The following is a 23,781-nucleotide window of genomic DNA, read 5'->3' as shown; positions in this document are numbered from 1 at the left end:
CAACATCGTGCAGCCCGCCTCCAGTGGTGTCCCGACAGGCGTGAATGGAGGGACGAATGGAGACGTGTCGTCTTCAGCGATGAGAGTCGCTTCTGCCTTGGTGCCAATGGTGGTCGTATGCGTGTTTGGCGCCGTGCAGGTGAGCGCCACAATCAGGACTGCATACGACCGAGGCACACAGGGCCAACACCCGGCATCATGGTGTGGGGAGCGATCTCCTACACTGGCCGTACACCACTGGTGATCGTCGAGGGGACACTGAATAGTGCACGGTACATCCAAACCGTCATCGAACCCATCGTTCTACCATTCCTAGAGCGGAAAGGGAACTTGCTGTTCCAACAGGACAATGCACGTCCGCATGTATCCCGTGCCACCCAACGTGCTCTAGAAGGTGTAAGTCAACTACCCTGGCCAGCAAGATCTCCGGATCTGTCCCCCATTGAGCATGTTTGGGACTGGATGAAGCGTCGTCTCACGCGGTCTGCACATCCAGCACGAACGCTGGTCCAACTGAGGCGCCAGGTGGAAATGGCATGGCAAGCCGTTCCACAGGACTACATCCAGCATCTCTACGATCGTCTCCATGTGAGAATAGCAGCCTGCATTGCTGCGAAAGGTGGATATACACTGTACTAGTGCCGACATTGTGCATGCTCTGTTGCCTGTGTCTATGTGCCTGTGGTTCTGTCAGTGTGATCATGTGATGTATCTGACCCCAGGAATGTGTCAATAAAGTTTCCCCTTCCTGGGACAATGAATTCACGGTGTTCTTATTTCAATTTCCAGGAGTGTATTTTGTCACTGTACTGTGATTATTGAGCTAACAAAAAAGAAAAAATGCATTTATGCCGCAACATGCGACATAACTGAACACTTTCACCTTAGTTTATCTTACGCCTCCAGGCAGACTAGGGTGCTGGATTATTTTTTCTTTGTCGTCTGTCTTATCACTGGCTTAAGCGAACCACCACCATTTTCCCTCGTATGATCCAGCTCTTCATGTGAGAGTAAATGTCGCATCTAACAGTCTCAGTTACTTTTTGTGTGTATAATTCCTCTATTACCCTGCAATTTCGATGTTTACAGGTCCTCCATTACCCCTATTGCCCTAACACACGTCCTATCATCATATCCCTTTTTCCAGTGTTATCTACACATTCCTATCCTCGCCGACTCCGTAGTGTCGCTTCTCATTTCTTACCGTATCAGTCCACTTAACTTTTAGTTTCCATCTGAAACAACACCTTCTTTCCCATTTTACCCACGGTCAATGATTCACTTCTCTACAATGATGTGCTCGAGGTGTACATTCTTAGACATTTCTTCTTCCATGTTTAACAGTTTTAAAGTTAACAAATTTGGACTTTAGAATCTATCCTGTAAATTGGTATTTGCTTTTGTACCTATTTACAGTAAAAAGATTTTTTCGTCTACTTTCAGGTACTTCCAATACCCCATAACTGTGTGGCACATTAGAAGCACTCTGTCACATGGAACAACTCCTCAATCTGCTGGTCAAAAGCAGTTCCAGACTGACAAACAGAGCCGCAACAAGGAGGCTGACTCAACAGTAAGTTATGACTCAACTAAAATAGAGTTTCGACATTGTGAATTTGTATTGTGAAAACATTTTTTTCTGTGAGGTGATGTCTTATTTAGTCTATCACAAAAAAGCATTTTTTACTTATTGTTTATTTGCATAAAATGTTTTATTTCTTGTACATTTTATACACACAAAATAAATAAATAAATACATCTTCAAATAAATAAATTTATTAATTAATCAGTAAATAAAGCATTTATAAATAAATAAATAAAACGACGAACATTCGATTATATTTGTGTCGACCAGATATTTCATTTACCATTTCATAGGTAAAAGACAACATTAGAAAGTAGATCTCAACGTCGTTTAGCTGTTAGGCGACAGGCAAGGCTTCGTACACTTCACACTAAGCATACACAGGACATCCAAAGAATGGTACCGCATGGCGCTGTTCCACAAACAGTTTATTAGTAGGTAGATGTGTTATTTTTAGTATCGACCGACATTTTGAAACTGGCAGTCACGGTCATACAGTGCATCCAAAGTATGCATATATGTTTTAGCTATCTGTTGCATTATACAATATCGAAATTTGCCCAGACTACGCACTTTTATTTTTATCGGTCCATGACTAGTGGAGGAAGACGACGTTTTACAAAGAACTGTTATCTGTCTTCACTGAAACATTTTTGGACAAACTAATGCCATCGTCAGTGGCCTTTTCCGCCTGAAAATATGAAAAAAAATCACGTAAAACTACTGTGAGCAAAGAACACACTATATAGCAAGTATCCTAACTCAGCAGTCAGTTTTCTCGTTGTACTTATTCTTTACTTTGCCCTAATTACAGAAATATAAGCTTTCTGATGATGAATTCTTAGTCAAATACTTTAAAATTAAAACAATCAGCACTTCGGTAAATATTTTTAAATAAAGACAATCTAACGTTTTGCAGCAGCACAGACCTATAACTAGAAATATAATGTCAATGTGGGTATATAAATGTAACTGTGTCATATACAGCTACGCTTTGTGTGAATCCCTGTATTACTGACTGTATTGCAGAAAAAACATGCATAATTTGTGCATAGAAAGTTGGACACTGTGATGCCCTGAAGTCGTCACCTCAGAAAATATCTACAAAGCACTCGAGATTCTGTCTCTGGAAGGACGCTGATGGGACTGTGTGGTAGACGTATTGCTGTTCTTTAACATCGCATGCCTGGTTGTGGAAATCTCAGTGGCACCTTTGTGCAATGAGTGATAGTGGCAGAAAAGGGGAGTCGTCGCGTGTGACCATAATATCTGCTGCTACGATGTCCCGTTCTCATGATATAGTAGGGGCTCCACTGTATTAGTACCGTACAAACATACCCCAGGGAGGACATAACCACATTCTTCCAGCGAGACAGGAGCTCCTACAGTCGATCTATGGATAAGGCTAATTGTTTTTAACAATGTATAAAAGAAATGTATCGACCACGAAATATTTTCACTGTCGCATGACCAGTTTCCTTATGCACCAAACACAAAATGACTCGCTACGAATAGCATGTAAACTGCCAATATCATAAGTTGCAGAGAGGTGTTCTCATTCACTGCTATTCGTAGGCAAGCATTTTGTATGTGATGATGGTGAACAATGTAAGGGGTGTTCAGTAACTAATGCAAAACTTTTTTCTCGGCCAATTTCGGTTGAAAAAGTGCGAAATTTTTTTGTGGGACATTGTGGAATATTCCCGCTTCAGCCCCAATAGTGTCACGAAGTTTCGATAGATGGTGGCGCTATCCACAATAGCGTCTGTAACGGAGATGCGTTCCACGTAGCTGTTAGTGAGTTTCTTCTGACGGAAAACAAGAGCATCGCAGATTTTCATATGCGCTTTCAGAATGTCTATGGAGACCTGGTAGTGAACAAAAGCACGGTGAGTCGTTGGGCGAAGCGTCTGTCATCATCACAGCAAGGTTGCACAAACCAGTCCTATCTCCCGCGTGCCGCAAGACGCACACAACTGTGACTCCTGGTATTTTGGAACGGGGTGATCGAGGTATCACAAACACGTCGCTGCGCAACTGGACGACTTTGTTGGCAGCGCCGACATACCCGTCCACCAATGGGGATAACCAAAGGTGTGTGCCCGCTGGATTCCTCGCCTCCTAACAGAAGACCAGAAAGGCCTTTCATCTGCTTGGCCCATAATGTACTCCGGAGGAAGCAGTACGTGGATAACGGGGAGTTTATTGATGCAGCATGACCTTGGGTCCGACGTCAATCAATAGTTTGGTCTCAGGCGGCGTTAGGCTATCGCATTGAACGTAGATAATGTTGAAAGCTAGCTACAAGAGAGGGGAATAGTACGGTGTATTAGAAACCTGAATAAAACCAACCTGCTTTCAGAAAAAAGTGTTGCATTACTTATTGAATATTCCACGTACATTCAAACCGGGCGTTCGTTGATAAAAATACTGTGCAATCGAGGCAGAGTATTTCTATACTACTAACAGTATTGCGATCACTACATCCCAGCCATGATGTCACCATTCCAAACAATTGTATTTGTACACCACTGGCGCGGCAGCATTGGAAGTCACTGATATCTGTTGCTGGAGAGTATGTTATGGAGGTCCAGTATCAGATGTAGTGAGGCGAGAAACTCCTGCAGGTAAGTTCCTGGAGGATTCGATGTTAGGGGCTACAGAAGCTGGCCTTCAGAGGTTACGTCTATCAGCGCTCGTTGGAAGACCAGCGTGGACTGGACATCTGGAGGCGCTGGTGGTAGGCCGCAGACTCGGACGTCAGCGTAGTGCAGCTGGCAGCTACAGAAGTTGCTGCAGGAGGCTGCCCCTGGGCAGGCCCAGCACTTGGCTGTCGCACTCGTAGCGTGGTCTGCACTGGCTGGGCACCTCGGCTCCCTGTCGGTACGCGCCCAGGTAGGATGTCAGCCGCGGCTTCGCGCTTTCTGGAGCTACCCACCGCTCGAACCTCTCCAATAGCCTGCAACAGTCCGCCAGTCGACACTATTCTCAAGAAAGAGTGCAACATGAGGATGCGCTGAAGACATTATTCTGTGCTGTAGTGGTTACAGGTACCTAAAACACAATCACGTGACAGACAATGCATAAAAGTATCAAAAGTAAAAGTCATTGGACAGGCATCCAAAACCGTGCTGACAAAATATCGATCACATTACACAAAGAATATAGATAGACACGTCCATACAGAATAACACAAATGAGAACTCACATCGCTAATGCCAACAAAGAACTATACCATTGCAAGCCAAGAAATATGTGTCAACTTCACACCACACATAGCATTCGGTAGATCGTGACTATTGTTGCTGCTTAGGTCGTATCAAACATGTGTAAAGTGTTTATAGATCATGAATATTTGTTGTACTAATACAGTCATTCAAAACAGTAATTAGTTCAGATTTACATACACTCCTGGAAATTGAAATAAGAACACCGTGAATTTATTGACACATTCCTGGGGTCAGATACATCACATGATCACACTGACAGAACCACAGGCACATAGACACAGGCAACAGAGAATGCACAATGTCGGCACTAGTACAGTGTATATCCACCTTTCGCAGCAATGCAGGCTGCTATTCTCCCATGGAGACGATCGTAGAGATGCTGGATGTAGTCCTGTGGAACGGCTTGCCATGCCATTTCCACCTGGCGCCTCAGTTGGACCAGCGTTCGTGCTGGACGTGCAGACCGCGTGAGACGACGCTTCATCCAGTCCCAAACATGCTCAATTGGGGACAGATCCGGAGATCTTGCTGGCCAGGGTAGTTGACTTACACCTTCTAGAGCACGTTGGGTGGCACGGGATACATGCGGACGTGCATTGTCCTGTTGGAACAGCAAGTTCCCTTGCCGGTCTAGGAATGGTAGAACGATGGGTTCGATGACGGTTTGGATGTACCGTGCACTATTCAGTGTCCCCTCGACGATCACCAGTGGTGTACGGCCAGTGTAGGAGATCGCTCCCCACACCATGATGCCGGGTGTTGGCCCTGTGTGCCTCGGTCGTATGCAGTCCTGATTGTGGCGCTCACCTGCACGGCGCCAAACACGCATATGACCATCATTGGCACCAAGGCAGAAGCGACTCTCATCGCTGAAGACGACACGTCTCCATTCGTCCCTCCACTCACGCCTGTCGCGACACCTCTGGAGGCGGGCTGCACGATGTTGGGGCGTGAGCGTAAGACGGCCTAACGGTGTGCGGGACCGTATCCCAGCTTCATGGAGACGGTTGCGAATGGTCCTCGCCGATACCCCAGGAGCAACAGTGTCCCTAATTTGCTGGCAAGTGGCGGTGCGGTCCCCTACGGCACTGCGTAGGATCCTACGGTCTTGGCGTGCATCCGTGCGTCGCTGCGGTCCGGTCCCAGGTCGACGGGCACGTGCACCTTCCGCCGACCACTGGCGACAACATCGATGTACTGTGGAGACCTCACGCCCCACGTGTTGAGCAATTCGGCGGTACGTCCACCCGGCCTCCCGCATGCCCACTATACGCCCTCGCTCAAAGTCCGTCAACTGCACATACGGTTCACGTCCACGCTGTCGCGGCATGCTACCAGTGTTAAAGACTGCGATGGAGCTCCGTATGCCACGGCAAACTGGCTGACACTGACGGCGGCGGTGCACAAATGCTGCGCAGTTAGCGCCATTCGACGGCCAACACCGCGGTTCCTGGTGTGTCCGCTGTGCCGTGCGTGTGATCATTGCTTGTACAGCCCTCTCGCAGTGTCCGGAGCAAGTATGGTGGGTCTGACACACCGGTGTCAATGTGTTCTTTTTTCCATTTCCAGGAGTGTAGATAGACACGTCCATACAGAATAACACAAATGAGAACTCACATTGCTAATGCCAACAAAGAACTATACCATTGCAAGCCAAGAAATATGTGTCAACTTCACACCACACGTAGCATTCGGTAGATCGTGACTATTGTTGCTGCTTAGGTCGTATCAAACATGTGTAAAGTGTTTATAGATCATGAATATTTGTTGTACTAATACAGTCATTCAAAACAGTAATTAGTTCAGATTTACATAGTAACTTAGAATATGTACATACACACGGTCAACAGTATAACAGAAATTAGTTATAACACAGGAATACCAAATATTGTTTACTCGATTTGGGAACGATATGCAGATTTCATCTACATCTACATTTATACTCCGCAAGCCACCCAATGGTGTGTGGTGGAGGGCACTTTACGTGCCACTGTCATTACCTCCCTTTCCTGTTCCAGTCGCGTATGGTTCGTGGGAAGAATGACTGCCGGAAAGCCTCCGTGCGTGCTCGAATCTCTCTGGTTTTACATTCGTGATCTCCTCGGGAGGTATAAGTAGGCGGAAGCAATATATTCGATACCTCATCCAGAAACGCACCCTCTCGAAACCTGGACAGCAAGCTACACCGTGATGCAGAGCGCCTCTCTTGAAGAGTCTGCCACTTGAGTTTGCTAAACATCTCCGTAACGCTACCACGCTTACCAAATAACCCTGTGACGAAACGCGTCGCTCTTCTTTGGATCTTCTCTATCTCCTGTGTCAACCCGACCTGGTACGGATCCCACACTGATGAGCAATACTCAAGTATAGGTCGAACGAGTGTTTTGTAAGCCACATCCTTTGTTGATGGACTACATTTTCTAAGGACTCTCCCAATGAATCTCAACCTGGTACCCGCCTTACCAACAATTAATTTTATATGATCATTCCACTTCAAATCGTTCCGTACGCATACTCCCAGATATTTTACAGAAGTAACTGCTACCAGTGTTTGTTCCGCTATCATATAATCATACAATAAAGGATCCTTCTTTCTATGTATTCCCAATAAATTACATTTGTCTATGTTAAGGGTCAGTTGCCACTCCCTGTACCAACTGCCTATCCGCTGCAGATCTTCCTGCATTTCGCTGCAATTTTCTAATGCTGCAACTTCTCTGTATACTACAGCATCATCCGCGAAAAGCCGCATGGAACTTCCGACACTAACTACTTGATTTTTCGGCGTCTTGTAAATTTAGAAAAACGACCTTACGTTTTTTCTCCAATCACCAGTCCTACTGGCACTGTAGGTCGTTGCAGTGTGGATGGGACTCCTGGCTATTCATGAAATCACCATCACTACAGAACACAGCTATACTAAAATGAGAGGTCACAAACCGAAGATGCCAGAGCTCGAAGTTCGCATTCTGAAATCTTCATTTCCACTCATGGCTAGTGGTGTGGCTATCCATCCTTCTTTGTTAAAATCTGTATAAGGGAGTGACGACAGTGAAAATTTGTGTCGGACCGGGACTCGAACCCGGATTTAACGCTTTAGACAAGCGTCACCTTAACCGCTTCGGCTATCCGTGCACGACTCACGGCCAGACCCAAACTTCCATACGTGGTCGCTCCTGCGTCACTCCCTGTACTCGTACACAGTTTATATAATTCCTGTACAGGGAAGGACATTTTAATTGAATGTCGCTGCCTGGTATCGACAGATAAACACGATATTGACGTGCCTGTGTTGTTAGAGAGAACGATGTTATGTTCCGTCGTGCACGGATACGCAGTCCTGGTCTGACTCAAATTTTCACTGTCGTTATTCCCTTATAAAGCTGATGGTTGTTCGTATCCACAATTGCGAATACGTTTCACGTATTCCATAATGGGTGTAGTCAGCGTAGTGCCTGTTCCTTCAGACATGCAAGCATGTCCGAAGGAATGCTGCATCGTTCTTCTTAACAACACAGGCACTGCAATATCGCTTTCTTTTTAACTGTCTTGTCTGTCTTATTTCCTTACTTAAATCAATAACTTCATTTATAAATTTTTACTTTCGTAACATTCTTTGTTAAAATTTAAAAACACTGTAGAAAAAGACAAAACAAAAGAGAAAAAATGACTAAACAGGGACATTGGCCCAGCTCTACGTGGTGGGACAAGGACAGTGGTGACAAAATAAATCTCGGGTCAACAGCATGGTATGAGAGTGCATAGGACACAATATTTCGGCAACCGACCACGTTGCCATCATCAGGTGCGCTGATGTACTGACCGGCGGTGGGCCGGCGCCATGTATATATAGGACAATCCCCCTCCCGTTCCTCCCTCAGGCGCTTCCTATGAGTCGGTGCGGTCCGCGCCCCGCGCGCGGTCCAGGAACAGCGTCCGTTCTCCCGCCGTCTGGGCACCGTTCTCGTTATTCTTCCCTCCTCCCCCGAAGTCGGTACACTCTGGGAAATATCCTTTTTCTTCTTAATCCGGGTGATCGCGGGTTCCCACGCCTTGCTAAGGATGTAACCGCTGTCACGATTTAACTGTGGCTCCCTTACTCTAATCTCTATGACTTCTTTGATGACACAGTCCCAGTAATTGGAAGTCTGTTTCAGGACTTTGGTTTGGTCATAATCCATGCTGTGGAGTTCCGACAGCTAATGCTCAGCGATTGCCGACTTACTGGGCTGTTGCAGTCTAGTGTGCCGTTGATGTTCTCGGCATCGGTCATCAATGGTACGAATGGTCTGCCCTATGTATACACTACCGTATTGGCAAGGTATCCGATTAACTCCTGATTTATGTAGACCAAGGTTGTCCTTGACACTACCAAGAGGGCTCTTGGTTTTGCTTGGAGGACGGAAGATGGTTTTCACTTCGTGTTTACGTAAAATGCGTCCAATTTTTTCGGATAAGGCCCCACAAAACGGAATAATAGCCAAGGCTGCCTCCTCCTGATGTTCATCCTCAGTTTCCGCCGGTGCTGCAGGTGTGGGATGTACAGCCTTCCGAATTTGCCCTTCCTTGTAACCGTTCCTCCGAAACACGGTCTTCAGATGGTCCATTCTTGTTGGAGACTGTCCCTGTCGGAGATGGTGTGAGCTCTGTGTACAAGAGTTTAAAAGCACGCCATTCTCTTGTGCCGGGTGGTGGCAGCTATCCGCATGTAAGTACAAATCGGTGTGCGTCTTCTTCCTATACACGCTGTGGTCCAAAGTGCCGTCAGCTAGTCTTCTAATCAAAACATCTAGGAAAGAGAGCATCCCATCCGTTTCGATCTCCATGCTGAACTTAATATTCTCGTGTCTGGAGTTGAGATGTGTGAGGAAGTCTGCCAGTTTATCTCTTCCATGGGGCAAGATAACGAAGGTATTATCCACATATCTAAAGAAGCAGGTGGGTTTTAGATGTGCTGCTTCAAGTGCTTCCTCCTCGAAATGTTCCATGTACATATTTGCGACAATGGGTGAGGGTGGACAGTGGTGTATCAAGCTGAAATCTCTGACAAGTCTGTACTTGCAACTAGGTGTATCACAACCCATCTTACTGCACAAACGATGTGTCCAATAGAACAAACAATAGTACAAGAAAAAATGTATGCAGTAAGTATGGCAGGAAGGATTACTAGGGTTTAACATCCCATCAACATCAACGTCAGATGTAGGGTATAAGCTCGGATTGTTTCGAGGATACGAAAAGAAATAGGTCGTGTTTTTTTTCCAAAGGATCAATCCTGGCATTTTCCTAGAGCGATTTAGGTAAACCACGATAAACCTGAATCGGGGTGGCTTCATGAAGATTTGAACTGTCCTGAATGGGAGTCCATTGTGTTAACCACTGGGGTATCTCACTCGTTTAAAGTACAGACGTTTATAACGCTGGTTCTTAGAGCAAGATGTGAGATGTACATGGAAGTGCTTACCAAATGACGAATCTGTTGTAGAGACTGGAGCGGCGCGCTGCGAGCTGGCAGGCGATCCTCTCGAGGCACTGGTCGGCCTCCAGCACCTGGCGCGTCAGCGTCAGCAGGTTTGGGCTGGCGGAGCCTGGGGGCACAGCAGCTGCACTCCTGCGACGGCGGCGACGGCCAGCGGCGCCACCGCCAGCGCCGGGTGTCAGCACGGGCACGGGCAGGAACAGCAGCAGCAATGGCAGCAGCAGCGGCAGCAGCAGCAGCGGCGCCAGCGGCAGCAGCAGCGGCAGCAGCAGCAGCGGCAGCAGCAACAGCAGCAGCGGCAGCAGCAGCAGCGGCAGCGTCAGCGCGTTGAACGCCTGCAACAAAACGCACACAAATACATCCACAACCGAGCTCCCTGGCCGGCCGTTGTGGCCGAGCGGTTCTAGGCGCTTCAGTCTGGAACCGCGCGACCGCTACGGTCGCAGGTTCGAATCCTGCCTTGGGCATGGATGTGTGTGATGTCCCTAGGTTAGTTAGGTTTAAGTAGTTCTAAGTTCTAGGGGACTGATGACCTCAGATGTTAAGTCCCATAGTGCTCAGAGCCATTTGAACCCAACCGAGCTCCCTTCTGTCATTACGATACGGGCCAGTATCATCTATGGGTGGTTATGATGATGTTTGGTTTGTGGGGCACTCAACTGTGCAGTCATCAGCGCCCATACAAAGTCTTTATTTTTACATGGCCAAATTTTTGTACACAGTCCAATCCACCCACTGTCACAAATAATGATGACAATGATGATGAAATGATGACGACAACACAAACTCCCAGTCCCCAGGCAGAGAAAATCCCCAACCTGGCCGGGAATCGAACCCGGGACCCTGTGATCCAGAGGCAACAACACTAGAATGGGTGGTTATGGGAAGGAAGACTGTCATATGTAAATGCAGCCTAATGCAGTTTCCTGGTAGCTGGTCGGTGAAGATCGTAACCGTATAACATCTATGTTAGCTGTGTTGCATACATTTCAGGCGTTAGCTCATTTCGATTCCTTTGTTTGCATATACGATTGGTGTCTTATTAGACTGCCTGAAAAACTGGAAGTGGAGAACCATCTACAAACTGAGTGAGTATACATAAAGGGCCGCATAACCTGCGGAACATTTCTGTTCTACAATGTTATACTCCTGTCCATTACTTAAAAGTAAACAGTATTTATAGCAAGACTGAAATTATCGGTGTTTAAATCAGGTTTTATTCGAAAATTGTTGATTTGTAACCTGAAACGGATGTTGCAGTAAAAATTATAACAATACACATTTATCACATAGCGCTCAAGGATACAATTCCTAAAAAATAGGTAAAACTTAAAAAAAAAACATGTTAGACATCGCTTCAGTACTTTTTTGAGCTTACATGAAACGTGTTTCTGATATTCATCAAAATTTTTGGTACTTATCAAGAATAACAGGAAACTTTTGCCCTAATCATGATGAAGAACATTTTATTTAGTACAAAATAATAAAAATAATTATGTAGCCTTTTTTTTATTTTTATGCATGTAAACTGTATCTACATCGAAAGTAAATTCCTCTGATTACAGAAAAGCACGGAATTTACGTGGTAAAATAATTTTTGTTACAAATAAAACACAATTTATATTTTGTAAGAATATAAAATACACAATTAACTAACACTGAACAATGTTCAGTTCTACTTGTGTCCAATACAAACAAACAAACGGAAAACAAAAAGAAGTCGTCAGCTCCCAGTTTCTCTCTCACACATTCACTCACGTTTCTTTCCCTCTCAATGCTACCAACAGTACCGGTAGTCCTACCATTTACTACGACGTTTATGCAGTGTACCAAAACATAGTTCTGATAAAGGGCAATTCTATAAGGAAGTAAAGATAGATCGTACTGTGATCGACGAGATCATTAAAGAGGGAAATTGGAAAGTTGTGGTAAGTTCCTATGGGACCAAACTGGTGAGGTCATCGGTCTCTAGGCTTACACATTACTTAATCTAACTTCAAGTAACTTTCGCTAGGTACAACACACACACCGATGGCCGAGGGAGGACTCGAACCTCCGATGGGGGGAGCCGCGCGAACCGTGGTAAGGCGTCCAAGACCGCACGGCATTAAAGAGGGGCTACAAGGTCGGAATCGTCAAAGAATGGGACTGGAAATTGGCCACGTATTTTGAAATGAACTATCAAGAATGGTGGAAAAGGAAAAGGAAAGTATACTACCCACATGCTATTCAAATAAACAAACATTCAAGTTGTTTAATGAAAATCTGATACCGGGTAACCAGACAGGAATTTGAATCCTGCTCCTCTTGAGTGTGAGTCGAGGGCCTCAATTTCTGTGCTGCCTCGCCCCAGTATGATGGATTACTGTAAGAGGTACCAGAAGGATAAGAGCAGTAGGAATTGTTCTCAAGAATTACTCTGATCTCGGATTATGAAGACGCCACTTACTTGCAATTTATTAGCACTTCTTTGCATACAGCTCGGGAGTAGTGACTACTGAGAGTTGCTTAACTGGCACCATCCACAGTAGTCTACAACTATGTACAGTGTACAGGGTGGTCAGAAACAGTTTGGAAAGCTTGTAGGGTTGTTGCCGGGTAGGAGTGCCAAGAAATAACTATTAAGAAACAAAATCGATAGCATTGAAATTAGCCAATCAGGCCATGACGCTCGAAAATTCGAACGGCCCGCCACATACAATTAGTGTCAGTTGATTTAATAGCACGAGGCTGCTCAGCCTTTGAATCGGGTTCTATCGTTACTACAGTCTCACGTCCAATGTTTGTATCGCTCTGTTGTTTGGTTTTAGGAAACCAAACGAAGAACACATTTGACTTCACATTCTCTGGCGGGCCGTTTGAATCCGCGCACGTAACGGCCTGATTGGCTAACTCGAAAACGGAGCTATGTATCGAATTTTTTTTCTTCATAATTGTTTCTTGGCACAACGTACCCTGCAACACCTTTACAAGCTTTTCAGACTGTTTATAACCACCATGTACATCACATGCAGAGTGCACTATCTTGTTTGATATGAATTTTTATCACTCCATAATTGATAAACAGGTCAGCATTGATATATTTTATTGTTATTGCTGTCGCTGTTTAACCTATATTAAGATGCTTTTTCTCCACTAGAATATACAAGCAGCGGATCATCAGGAATAAATGTCCATGACCAAAGACACGAATGCTGTACCGTTTCACACTGAATGTGAACAAAATGATGTGTAGCTCCACGATTATGAAGATCACTTACAAGTTACTGGACGTAGCTGAGAGATTATCAGGAGAGAACCTCTAGTCAGCAATATATATCCATTCATTTACTCTCTCATTATTTCCTTCTCGCAGCTTTAAGTTAGCGTAAGGTAAAGAGAACAAATAATACAGCGCAGTGACTGAAATTTATTTGCACGTTTAAAGGCTTGTGTTACAAGTTGCACTGCTAAACATTCATATAATTTTCCCCTGTGTTCTAAGGAGTACATTAGTCTTGTTCTGCGAGCAACGTACAGTACTCTTTCTGAGTCTTCTATATCTTGTTATGTGCTCTGGAAGACTGAAGACGTGGAGCCACATGTTAAGCTCCTGCCGAGAAACGATTTCTAGAAAGGCTAAAGCATACCAGCAAACAGGCTGTAGGTTGTTTTCAGAATTGCAGTGATTTATTAGAACCTACAATTACAATTCAGCAATTTATGACACATAACTGCCACTAGACTTACCGCATTCGACAGCTGCCAAAGTAACCTTTACAAACAATAACGGCTGGGAAAGCCGAAAAATTCCAAACTCAGCAGATGTATCCAACTTTCAGTTTTTAAGAGTACCCACAACTAGCTTGCACTTTTATCGTTGTGAGATCACCGACTACCCGAGTCCATACTTCTCAAATAAAAGTTAAGGGTCAAAATAGTCCTAGCACTAACGACTTCTGCAATTCGTAATGACGCATTATAAAACTGATAGTTGACTGGGATGCTGAGGCACCACCTGTTGTATTTCGTCACTAAATGCTTTTTAACTACACAGAACGCTGATGTATTAATAAAATCTTCTCGGTTTACAAGCCACGTCGCTTCTAATAAAATATCAGAGCTTTCGATAGCTGTCACCGCCATCGTCGTCGAGAGTTAAAATCATTAACTACCGGAACTGGCCCGCTGTTCTGCTTATGCAGATGCAATGGCAGCGTCTGGAACCTTCCAGAGATGGTCAGAGGGGCGCGTACGCGGAAGGCAAGTCAGACAGCTCCCAGCGGCTCTGTCCTGCCGCGGGACCGAGTGACGTCACAAAGCGCGAGCAGCGAACACAACTTTTGAAACTCCACTCCCGCGTCCCTACAAGCGTCAAGCCTCCGTCTTTGCTTTCGCTCACCGTCCAAAGCCCGCCACAATGCGCGACTGTGTACCCCTCGTCTCTGTTAAAGTTGTTGCTTTTTATTCTAATTTTGTCCGCTTCTTTTGTAACAGAATCCCAGTAGGATATTGTTTGAGCCAAAACTCTCGTCTTTCAAAAACGTATTTTATGCCGTTTTCTAGCCAGTATTCAGCCACAGCCGACTGCTCAAATTCTTTTTGATTGACATGGCTTGAACTCTCTGCACAATGCGCAGCAACAGTGCGAATAGTCTGACCTATATAAATGCTGCCACATTCTCAGGGGACGCCATACGCCCCAGGAACTTGAAGACCTACATTGAATTTAACGTTAACATATCTCTTATCTTGCTGGTGGCCCAGGACACTGGTCTCAGTCCATGTCACTTCATAACGATCCCTATCTTGCTAGTAGTTGCTCCACAGTATGGATTTCAGCTCCTGATGACGACGGCAGAGACAGTTATCGAAAGCTCGAGGGGTTTATTCGAAGTGACGCTGCTTGTAAACCGAGAATATTTTATTGAAGCATGCCACGATGAAATACTCCGAGGACACACACTGATGTAATCGCGTACATACCTTTGTAATGAAGAGGAACTTGAGAGCGAGCTTGAAGAGTAGAATGGGCTTGATGATGAAGAGCAGCAGGAGCTTAAACAGCCCAAATGCCTTGAGCTTGGCCAGGATGAGCTTCAGCAGCGCCAGGATGCCGAACTTGAGGTACTTGTCACCATGGTGATGGTGCCGGTGTGGTACGTACACAGGTGGTCCATGGTAGCCGTGGTGCACGGGACGAGCGTGATGGCGGTGGTAGTCGTCATCGTGTTCATAGTAGCCTGCAACAAAAATTATGGAAAATTGCACCACTGACTTAACACCTTGTTCTCCATTTCGGTGAGTAGTTCCTACTTAGTTCATCCTCTGTGACAGATATCGATAAATAAACCAAAATGGTAGGCGTCGTTGATGACAGTACCCAGTCCAATTTTCGTCACGAGATAGCACAGCAGTAGCCTGGGCTACGTTTAAAACCTGTTCAAAATATCTTATATGATGACAGTATGTGGTATTGATTGCAAACTATCTATCAAATAGGAATGTTTAGCTTGAGGACTCCCTTGGTGCTTTTTGAGAGGATGCACGGCGGACAAGTTGGTTCAAATGGCTCTGAGCACTATGGGACTTAACATCTATGGTCATCAGTCCCCTAGAACTTAGAACTACTGAAACCTAACTAATCTAAGGACAGCACACAACACCCAGTCATCACGAGGCAGAGAAAATCCCTGACCCCGCCGGGCGGACAAGTGACACGGGCTATACGCTAGTCTCTTGTTGTACTATTATAAAATTGGACAGGAAAATATTTATAAGTTTGATGTGGAACTGACCCTTGTTAATTAATAAGAGTACTTCACACTTTAGAAAATGCTGGAAACATTGACTTCGATACACCCATCGATTGCTGTCACATTTCGACAAGTGCACATCTCCCGCGTGCTTCATCCCGAGTGCTTTGCAGCCTCATTATCTTCGAGTAAGTGAGAAGAGTAGACGCGTTTAGCGTCGTCGAATTAAATGCAACACATGATGGGACTCACGTGTTGATTGTCAAGAGTCATGCGAAGCAAAATTACTGGCAACCTATTTGTGCAAGTAGATCAAATGTATTCGCAGTTACGAATACGGGCTACCGTCAGCTGTATGATGGAATGACGACAGTGAAAATTTGTGCCGGACCGGGACTCGAAGCCGCATTTCCCGGTTATTGCCAGCGGTCACCTTACCATTTGGCTATCTGTGCACGAGTTACGAGCACACCCAAACTTCCATGTGTCTACAATCTGTACTGTACATCCATTATGTATATTCCCCTACAGAGGAGACATTTTACGTGGAAGTCGCTCGTCCGGTGTCAGTAGATAAACACTATATTGTAGTGCCTGTAGAAGGAGATTTTCACTCTGCAGCGGAGTGTGCGCTGATATGAAACTTCCTGGCAGATTAAAACTGTGTGCCGGACCGAGACTCGAAATCGGCACCTTTGCCTTTCGCCCCGTCCTCACAGCTTCACTTCTGCCAGTACCTCGTCTCCTACTTTCCAAACTTTACAGATTCTCGGTCCGGCACACAGTTTTAATCTGCCAGGAAGTTTCATATCAGCGCACACTCCGCTGCAGAGTGAAAATCTCATTCTGCAAACATCCCTTTGGATGTGGCTAAGCCATGTCTCCGCAATATCCTTTCTTTCAGGAGCGGTAGTTCTGCTAGGTTCGCAGAAGAGCTGTAAAGTCTGGAAAGTAGGAGACGAGATACTGGCAGAAGTGAAGATGTGAGTCGTGCTTGTAGTGCCTGTGTTATTTCGAATTACGTTGCAAGTTTCCTTCAGAACAACACAGGCACTGCAATATCGTGTTTGTTTAACACAGAAGTGTTTTGGCAAGACATCCACCAAGGTCTGAAATGCGAAACTTAGTGGCGAAATTGCGCAAAACGGGTTCTGTAGAGAATCAAAACTGTGCTGTTCATTAGCAAGGATTAGTCCCGCAAGAGTCTTATTGTAAATAATTTCCGAGCCTGTTATCTTGTAGTCTCTGTATCATGCTAATCCTCATGTTCTCTAATAGCAATGCTTAATAGATCATTTTAATTGCATTTCTTCTGCCATGGGTTAATTGTAGTCCTTCTCCTGTAAACTCATGATGAATTAACCGTACATAAAGTCAAAGATGATGGGGTAGCTTCTTATGTTGTTTTAAAGGGTAAATGAAGTAAGACTTGAACATGGTTCTATCGCAGTGAGGATCATTTTTATGCGAGTCACACTACACTACCAGAAAAGCCACAGTTCTTTGAAAATATCGAAAGTTATTCTCTAACTCACTAAACCTTAGAATTGGCGGATATGATTAATTTTGCCAAGTCAATTACTAGAGCAAGATAAAAATCAAAAAAATGTGTAGGAATCTAGTTTTTTAGGTGAAAACCATAAAAAACTATAGGAGAATTTTTTAAAAAAGTTCTCTGCTTGTACGACAGCACTGAAAAATACAGTAGTTAGATCCTGTAATCGTTCACACTAACGGAAGCACAACATTATCTTTCCGTAATAGTTGCTTCCGTTCATTCACGCTAAATGTCGTACATATACTGGTGGAACTCAGCGTGAGACAACACCCCCAAGGTACAGCAACGCAGAATTCTCCCTTTGCCTTAAACGATGAGGCTGAGCCTCAAGAATTCAAGAATGGAGTGGTAAGTCCTTCGTGTATTAATGATACTAATAGCGTTTATGAGTGTGGATTCTAACATAACTGGAACTCAATTTCCGTGCGTGGAAGGACTATAGTGATCGATTCTCCTACTACGGGCCTCTTCTGCTCTCTTTTACTCTGATTAATCATTCGCCATCTGTGTAGAACCGTCAGTTGGGGCTGAGTGCTTGTTGTTGTAAAGTTGTTTCACCTGTTCGAATGTTTTTATTTCTCCTCTCTGTGTCCTCAAAATGCTTTCCTCGAAGCTTCATATTCATTACAGGGGACAGGGGTGCACATCCTGTGATTACGGGGGATTTGAAACTGTAGTGATTATCGGTTTGATCTAAAGCTGCCCGACACTCAGCACTGCATGACCAGGAGAGTAGTCGTGATGTAGAAGCTACTCCTTTGGTTACATGCCAATTTTTCTTCCATAATTCGAACGCAACCGTGTTGGCAGCTGAAGGTAGTAACAGTCGTCAGCTGATGTACATCGGGGAACATACTCACGGAGGACTATCCACTCAGTATCAGAATTGCCAAACAACATTTCTTAATTTGATTGTCAACGGTCTTCCTTTTATTGTTAGAGGTAATTAGGACGTCTTCCACAAGCTCGATGGGAGTTATACGGAGTAACGAACAGGTACAGGGGTGTCAATAACCATTACTATCACACCTAGAGATTAGATTAGATTAATACTAGTTCCATGGATCATGAATACGATATTTCGTAATGATGTGGAACGAGTCAAATTTTCCAATACATGACATAATTAAGTTAATTTAACAACATACTTAAGTTAATATAACAACTTTTTCATTTTTTTGTGTGTTTTATTTTTATTTTTATTTATTTTTTATTTTTTTTAAATATTTATTTATTTATTTATTTTTTAATTTATATCTAAAAATTCCTCAATGGAGTAGAAGGAGTTGTCATTCAGAAATTCTTTTAATTTCTTCTTAAATACTTGTTGGTTATCTGTCAGACTTTTGATACTGTTTGGTAAGTGACCAAAGTCTTTAGTGCCAGTATAATTCACCCCTTTCTGTGCCAAAGTTAGATTTAATCTTGAATAGTGAAGATCATCTTTCTCCTAGTATTGTAGTCATGCACACTGCTATTACTTTTGAATTGGGTTTGGTTGTTAATAACAAATTTCATAAGAGAGTATATATACTGAGAAGCTACTGTGAATATCCCTAGATCCTTAAATAAATGTCTGCAGGATGATTTTGGGTGGACTCTAGCTATTATTCTGATTACACGCTTTTGTGCAATAAATACTTTATTCCTCAGTGATGTATTACACCAAAATATGATGCCATATGAAAGCAACGAGTGAAAATAGGCGTAGTAAGCTAATTTACTAAGATGTTCATCACCAAAATTTGCAATGACCCTTATTGCATAAGTAGCTGAACTCAAACGTTTCAGCAGATCATCAATGTGTTTCTTCCAATTTAATCTCTCATCAATGGACACACCTAAAAATTTGGAATATTCTACCTTAGCTATATGCTTCTGATTAAGGTCTATATTTATTAATGGCGTCATACCATTCACTGTACGGAACTGTATGTACTGTGTTTTATCAAAATTCAGTGAGAGTCCGTTTACAAGGACGGGAGCACCAACAGCAAAACGGGTCAGATGGATTTGTTTTTTAAAAAAATTTAGTTATCACAAGCAATTAATCAAAGAAATCACGTACAAAATTATGGTATTGGTCAGGAATGGAATGAACAAAAACCATGCAGAAACTTCTGGGAATGAGTTCGCGGCGGTGTGGCCGAGCGGTTCTAGGGGCTTCAATCTGGAACCGCGCGACCGCTATGGTCGCAGGTTCGAATCCTGCCTCGGGCATGGATGTGCGTGATGTCCTTAGGTTAGCTAGGTTTAAGTAGTTCTAAGTTCTAGGAGACTGATGACCTCAGATGTTAAGTCCCATAGTGCTCAGAGCCTTTGAGTTCGCGGATAAGCTCGCCTAACAAACAGCTCGAGAAAACGCAACAAAAAGCTACAACAGCAGTTCTGCATCTGTTATCAAAAGGAAATTAAGACGCATAGAAAACGGAAAATGGGAAAGAGAACTGGTGAATTGTTTCCAACTGCTGGGCGTCACCTTTCCGTAAATTTAACACTGTAATCTAATCTTATAACTACGTTACCTGGGAACGGAAACATAATGTTCTATTACCATCGGTTCAGATTATCCCTCCGTGCTGACTGCACATGCGCAGAGAGCGGCCCAGCAGCAGATCGCTGGTTATAGACTTATCGCGAACTTAATAATGAGAGAGAGAGGCTCTAAGACAAAATGTAATAGAAAGGGAGGCAGCTGGCCAGTCAGCAAATCAGTTTTAGTAAAACTATAAATGAAGCATTTTTGCAAATTTTGTAATGTAATAAAAAAAATCTCAGGATAAAAATAATCATAACGCTTGTCAGAGTTTAAAAAAAGAATTGTTTTGTCTGAAAACTTAATGTGACGTACACACTTATTCTTGTAATGACATTTACATATTAGTTCTGGTAGAAGGAAACATTGCTTTAAATGAAGTTACTGAAGCGTACTGGTTCAAAAATAATTAATTGTGAACTTTCACCAGCACAGTAGCAATTCCTCATATTTAATTTTGTTCGTCACATATTTTGTAGAACAATAAACGTAAATATGCAGTATTACAAACTTCGTATTGGATTGTGTCGCAAAAATAAATAAATAAAAGTAATGGCTAGTATCAAGTGAGAACAATAACACCGCGTTTCGTCGTCTGTCAAACTTTTTGACAAAACCTCTACGTTAAGACATTGTTTTGAACTGAAAAACCGCCGAACTCATGAAACAGCATTTACAAGTACAGGCCCTCTGTCCTAACTGACTCTTATACAATGGAAACTCCAGGCTGGAATACCAACAATATTAGGAAAAGGATAAATTGTTATTCACCGTAGAAATGATCAGCTAAATTGCAAATAGGCACAACGAAAAGACCGTTACACTTTATAGCTTTCGGCCAAAGCGTTCTTCTGCAAAGGAAACACACACACATTCACACAAGCAGGCACATCTCAAGCACACGTGGCAGCTTCCACCGGCATCTCCGATCGGATTTTCATAGCTGAAGAAGGCTTTGGCCGGAAGCTATAATGTGTAATAGTCTTTTCGTTGTGCCTGCTTCCCACTCAGTGGCTCAGCTTTACAGTGAGTAGCAAATGGTTCAAATGGCTCTGAACACTATCGGACTTAACATCTGAGGTCATCAGTACCCTAGAACTTAGAACTATTTAAGCCTAACTAACCTAAGGACATCACACACATCCATGCCCGAGGCAGGATTCGAACCTGTGACCGCAGCGGTCGCGCGGTTCCAGAGTGAAGCGCCTAGAACCGCTCGGCCACTGCGAGTGAGTAGCAATCTATCCTTTTCCTAATATTGTTGACTCTTATGCAATGATGGCTGTTTGTCGAGTTAACACAATGTGAACTACATGAAACTGGCAGGACAACCTGTTAATAACGTGGCTCTGCCCTCAGGAAATGCACCTATTTTTGGGCTCACGTTGCATTTAGAGTCAGCTGCTAACAGCTGCATATACTATTAACTTTGGCTCACTCACCGTCTTCCTCTACATATCCATAGCCGTAGCCTCCCTCGTGGTCCTCATAGTCATCGTCATCTTCGAAGCCGAGGCGGTCTCGTGGCGACGGCCCTGTTGGGTAGTCCTCGGCAGCATCCTCCTTCCGCTTCTTAGCGCCGTATTTGTAGCCCCCGTCTGCCTGCTTGCTCGACACCGACGTCTTCTTGTAGTCACCCTCTTGTGGCTGGTACTTCCCAGAGTAGCGGTTTCTGTAGTAGTCGTGGTTGTAGGTCAGCGGAACGTACTCTGCAGTTCCCACCGCCACTGAAGGCTTCTGGCTATCCACGTCATTGTCCAACTCGTTGTTGGATGGTAGAGTGTGATAGCTTCGACCAGACGCGGCCAGCGGCAACTGAGACCTCGAGATCGCGCTGTTGGGAGGCTCCACCATCGGTTTCTGTGCTTGAGCTGGCGACCAGTGAGATCCAGAGGTCGCACTGATCGGAGGCTGCCCCGTCTGGTTCTGTACTTCCAACCAACGACTCCTCGAGGTTGCGCTGACCAGCGTCTGCACCGTCTGGTTTTGACCTCGAGCTGGCGTCCATTGAGGCCTCGAGGTCGCACTGACCAGAGGCCGCGCCACCTGGCTCTGTTCTCGAGATGGTGACCAGCGAGCCCTCAAGATCGTGCTGACTACAGGCTGTGCCGTGTGGTTCCGAAGCTGAACTGGCGACCAGTGAGACCTCAGGAAATCGCCGACCAGAGGCTGTGTCGCCTGATTCTGTACGTGAGCTGGTTGGGCCATCGCCATCCACACAGGCACCAGGTACAGCAGCGTCGTGCGCATGGCTGCTCTCGTTTCCTCACCTGCCGACAACAAAAGACTAAGTGTCCATGAAGTGTTTCAACAGAGCAGAACAAAACATTAGTGACTTGTGAGAAAGTTATTAGTAATTTTAGGTGCCTTTTTATTGGGTACGAAAATTAATACAACCAAATTTATAGGTGGTGGAGGACCCTGAACTACTCTGAGATAAGGAATCAATAGTCGTAAGCGAATATTTCAGGTGGCTCATGGTCTTCAATAAGAAGTGTGTGAAGCATGCCACTGTAAACTACTTACGTTTCACGACAAACAGCTGTCTACCTCTGAATATTTGCTGACGTGTCCACGGTGGAGTTTGCATTATGAAAAGCCATCTCAACGCGCGAGAAACAGTGGCGAGTATTTGAAAGCTTGGCCAGGAATGCGAGGCATCTATGGGCCTGCGTGACTGGATGACGGATTTTCATGGGGCCATCGCGTGCATGGTAGCTTAAGGGCAGGGAGACATCTACATCTAAATCTACATCTACATGGATACTCTGCAAATCACATTTAAGTGCCTGGCAGAGGGTTCATCTAACCACCTTCACAATTCTTTATTATTCCAATCTCGTATAGCTCGCGGAAAGAATTAACACCTATATCTTTCCGTACGAACTCTGATTTCCCTTATTTTATCATGGGGTCGGTGTCAACAAAATATTTTTGCATTCGGAGGAGAAAGTTGACGATTGGAATTTCGTAAGAAGATTCCGTCGCAACGAAAAACGCCTTTCTTTTAATGATGTCCAGCCCAAATCCTGTATGACAGCTAAGATGGACGAAATGAAAAAGTAATAATATATATTTTCAACAATTTATATTCTTCTGGACTCGCTACATAGTGTATGTCTTTTGAGGAGTATATGTCTTTTAAGGATATTGTACAATTATAATGCCGGCCGGTGTGGCCGAGCGGTTCCAGGCGCCTCAGTCTGGAACCGCGTGGCCGCTACGGTCGCAGGTTCGAATCCTGACTCGGGCATCGATGTGTGTGATGTCCTTAGGTTAGTTAGGTTTAAGTAGTTCTAAGTGCTTGCGGACGGATGACCTCAGATGTTAAGTCCCATAGTGCTCAGAGCCATTTGAACCATTTTTTACAATTATAATTCCAATTACACTGCTAAGTTTGATAGCATTTATTTTTACAATAGAACTATTTCGGCTGAACTACCATCATCAGGTTATCTGTGAGTAAATGGTATATATTTTTCGCACTTATTTCTAATTTTATGGGCAATTATTAAATGGATTTCATTATTATATATTTTTCGTACGGCTGATGGTTTTCACATACATGCTACATTGGTGGTTCTATCACTGTGTATTTCCTGTATAATTACGTTTCTTTGTGTTATCGTACTAAAAATGGTAGGTTATCACCTTATCT

At 44.2% G+C, this 23,781-nt stretch overlaps 1 protein-coding gene across 1 annotated transcript in view; it reads right to left on the bottom strand.

Annotated features, from left to right (window-relative positions):
• Positions 1–4,366: 4,366 nt before the first annotated feature.
• Positions 4,367–23,781, bottom strand: part of LOC126160570 (uncharacterized) — a 144,455-nt gene continuing 125,040 nt past the window's right edge. Inside the window, exons 3-6 of the mRNA XM_049916915.1 lie at positions 21,566–22,393; positions 15,260–15,516; positions 10,280–10,629; positions 4,367–4,544 (exon numbers count right to left, since the gene is read on the bottom strand). Of these exons, the coding sequence (XP_049772872.1) occupies positions 4,367–4,544; positions 10,280–10,629; positions 15,260–15,516; positions 21,566–22,393 (1,613 nt within the window). The remainder of the gene's footprint in view (positions 4,545–10,279; positions 10,630–15,259; positions 15,517–21,565; positions 22,394–23,781) is intronic.

The sequence above is a fragment of the Schistocerca cancellata genome, chromosome 2, assembly GCF_023864275.1.
Source record: "Schistocerca cancellata isolate TAMUIC-IGC-003103 chromosome 2, iqSchCanc2.1, whole genome shotgun sequence".
Classification (NCBI taxonomy): Eukaryota; Metazoa; Arthropoda; class Insecta; order Orthoptera; family Acrididae; genus Schistocerca; species Schistocerca cancellata.
Note: the sequence above shows the minus strand (reverse complement) of the source record. Positions and strands in the feature narration are given on the sequence as shown.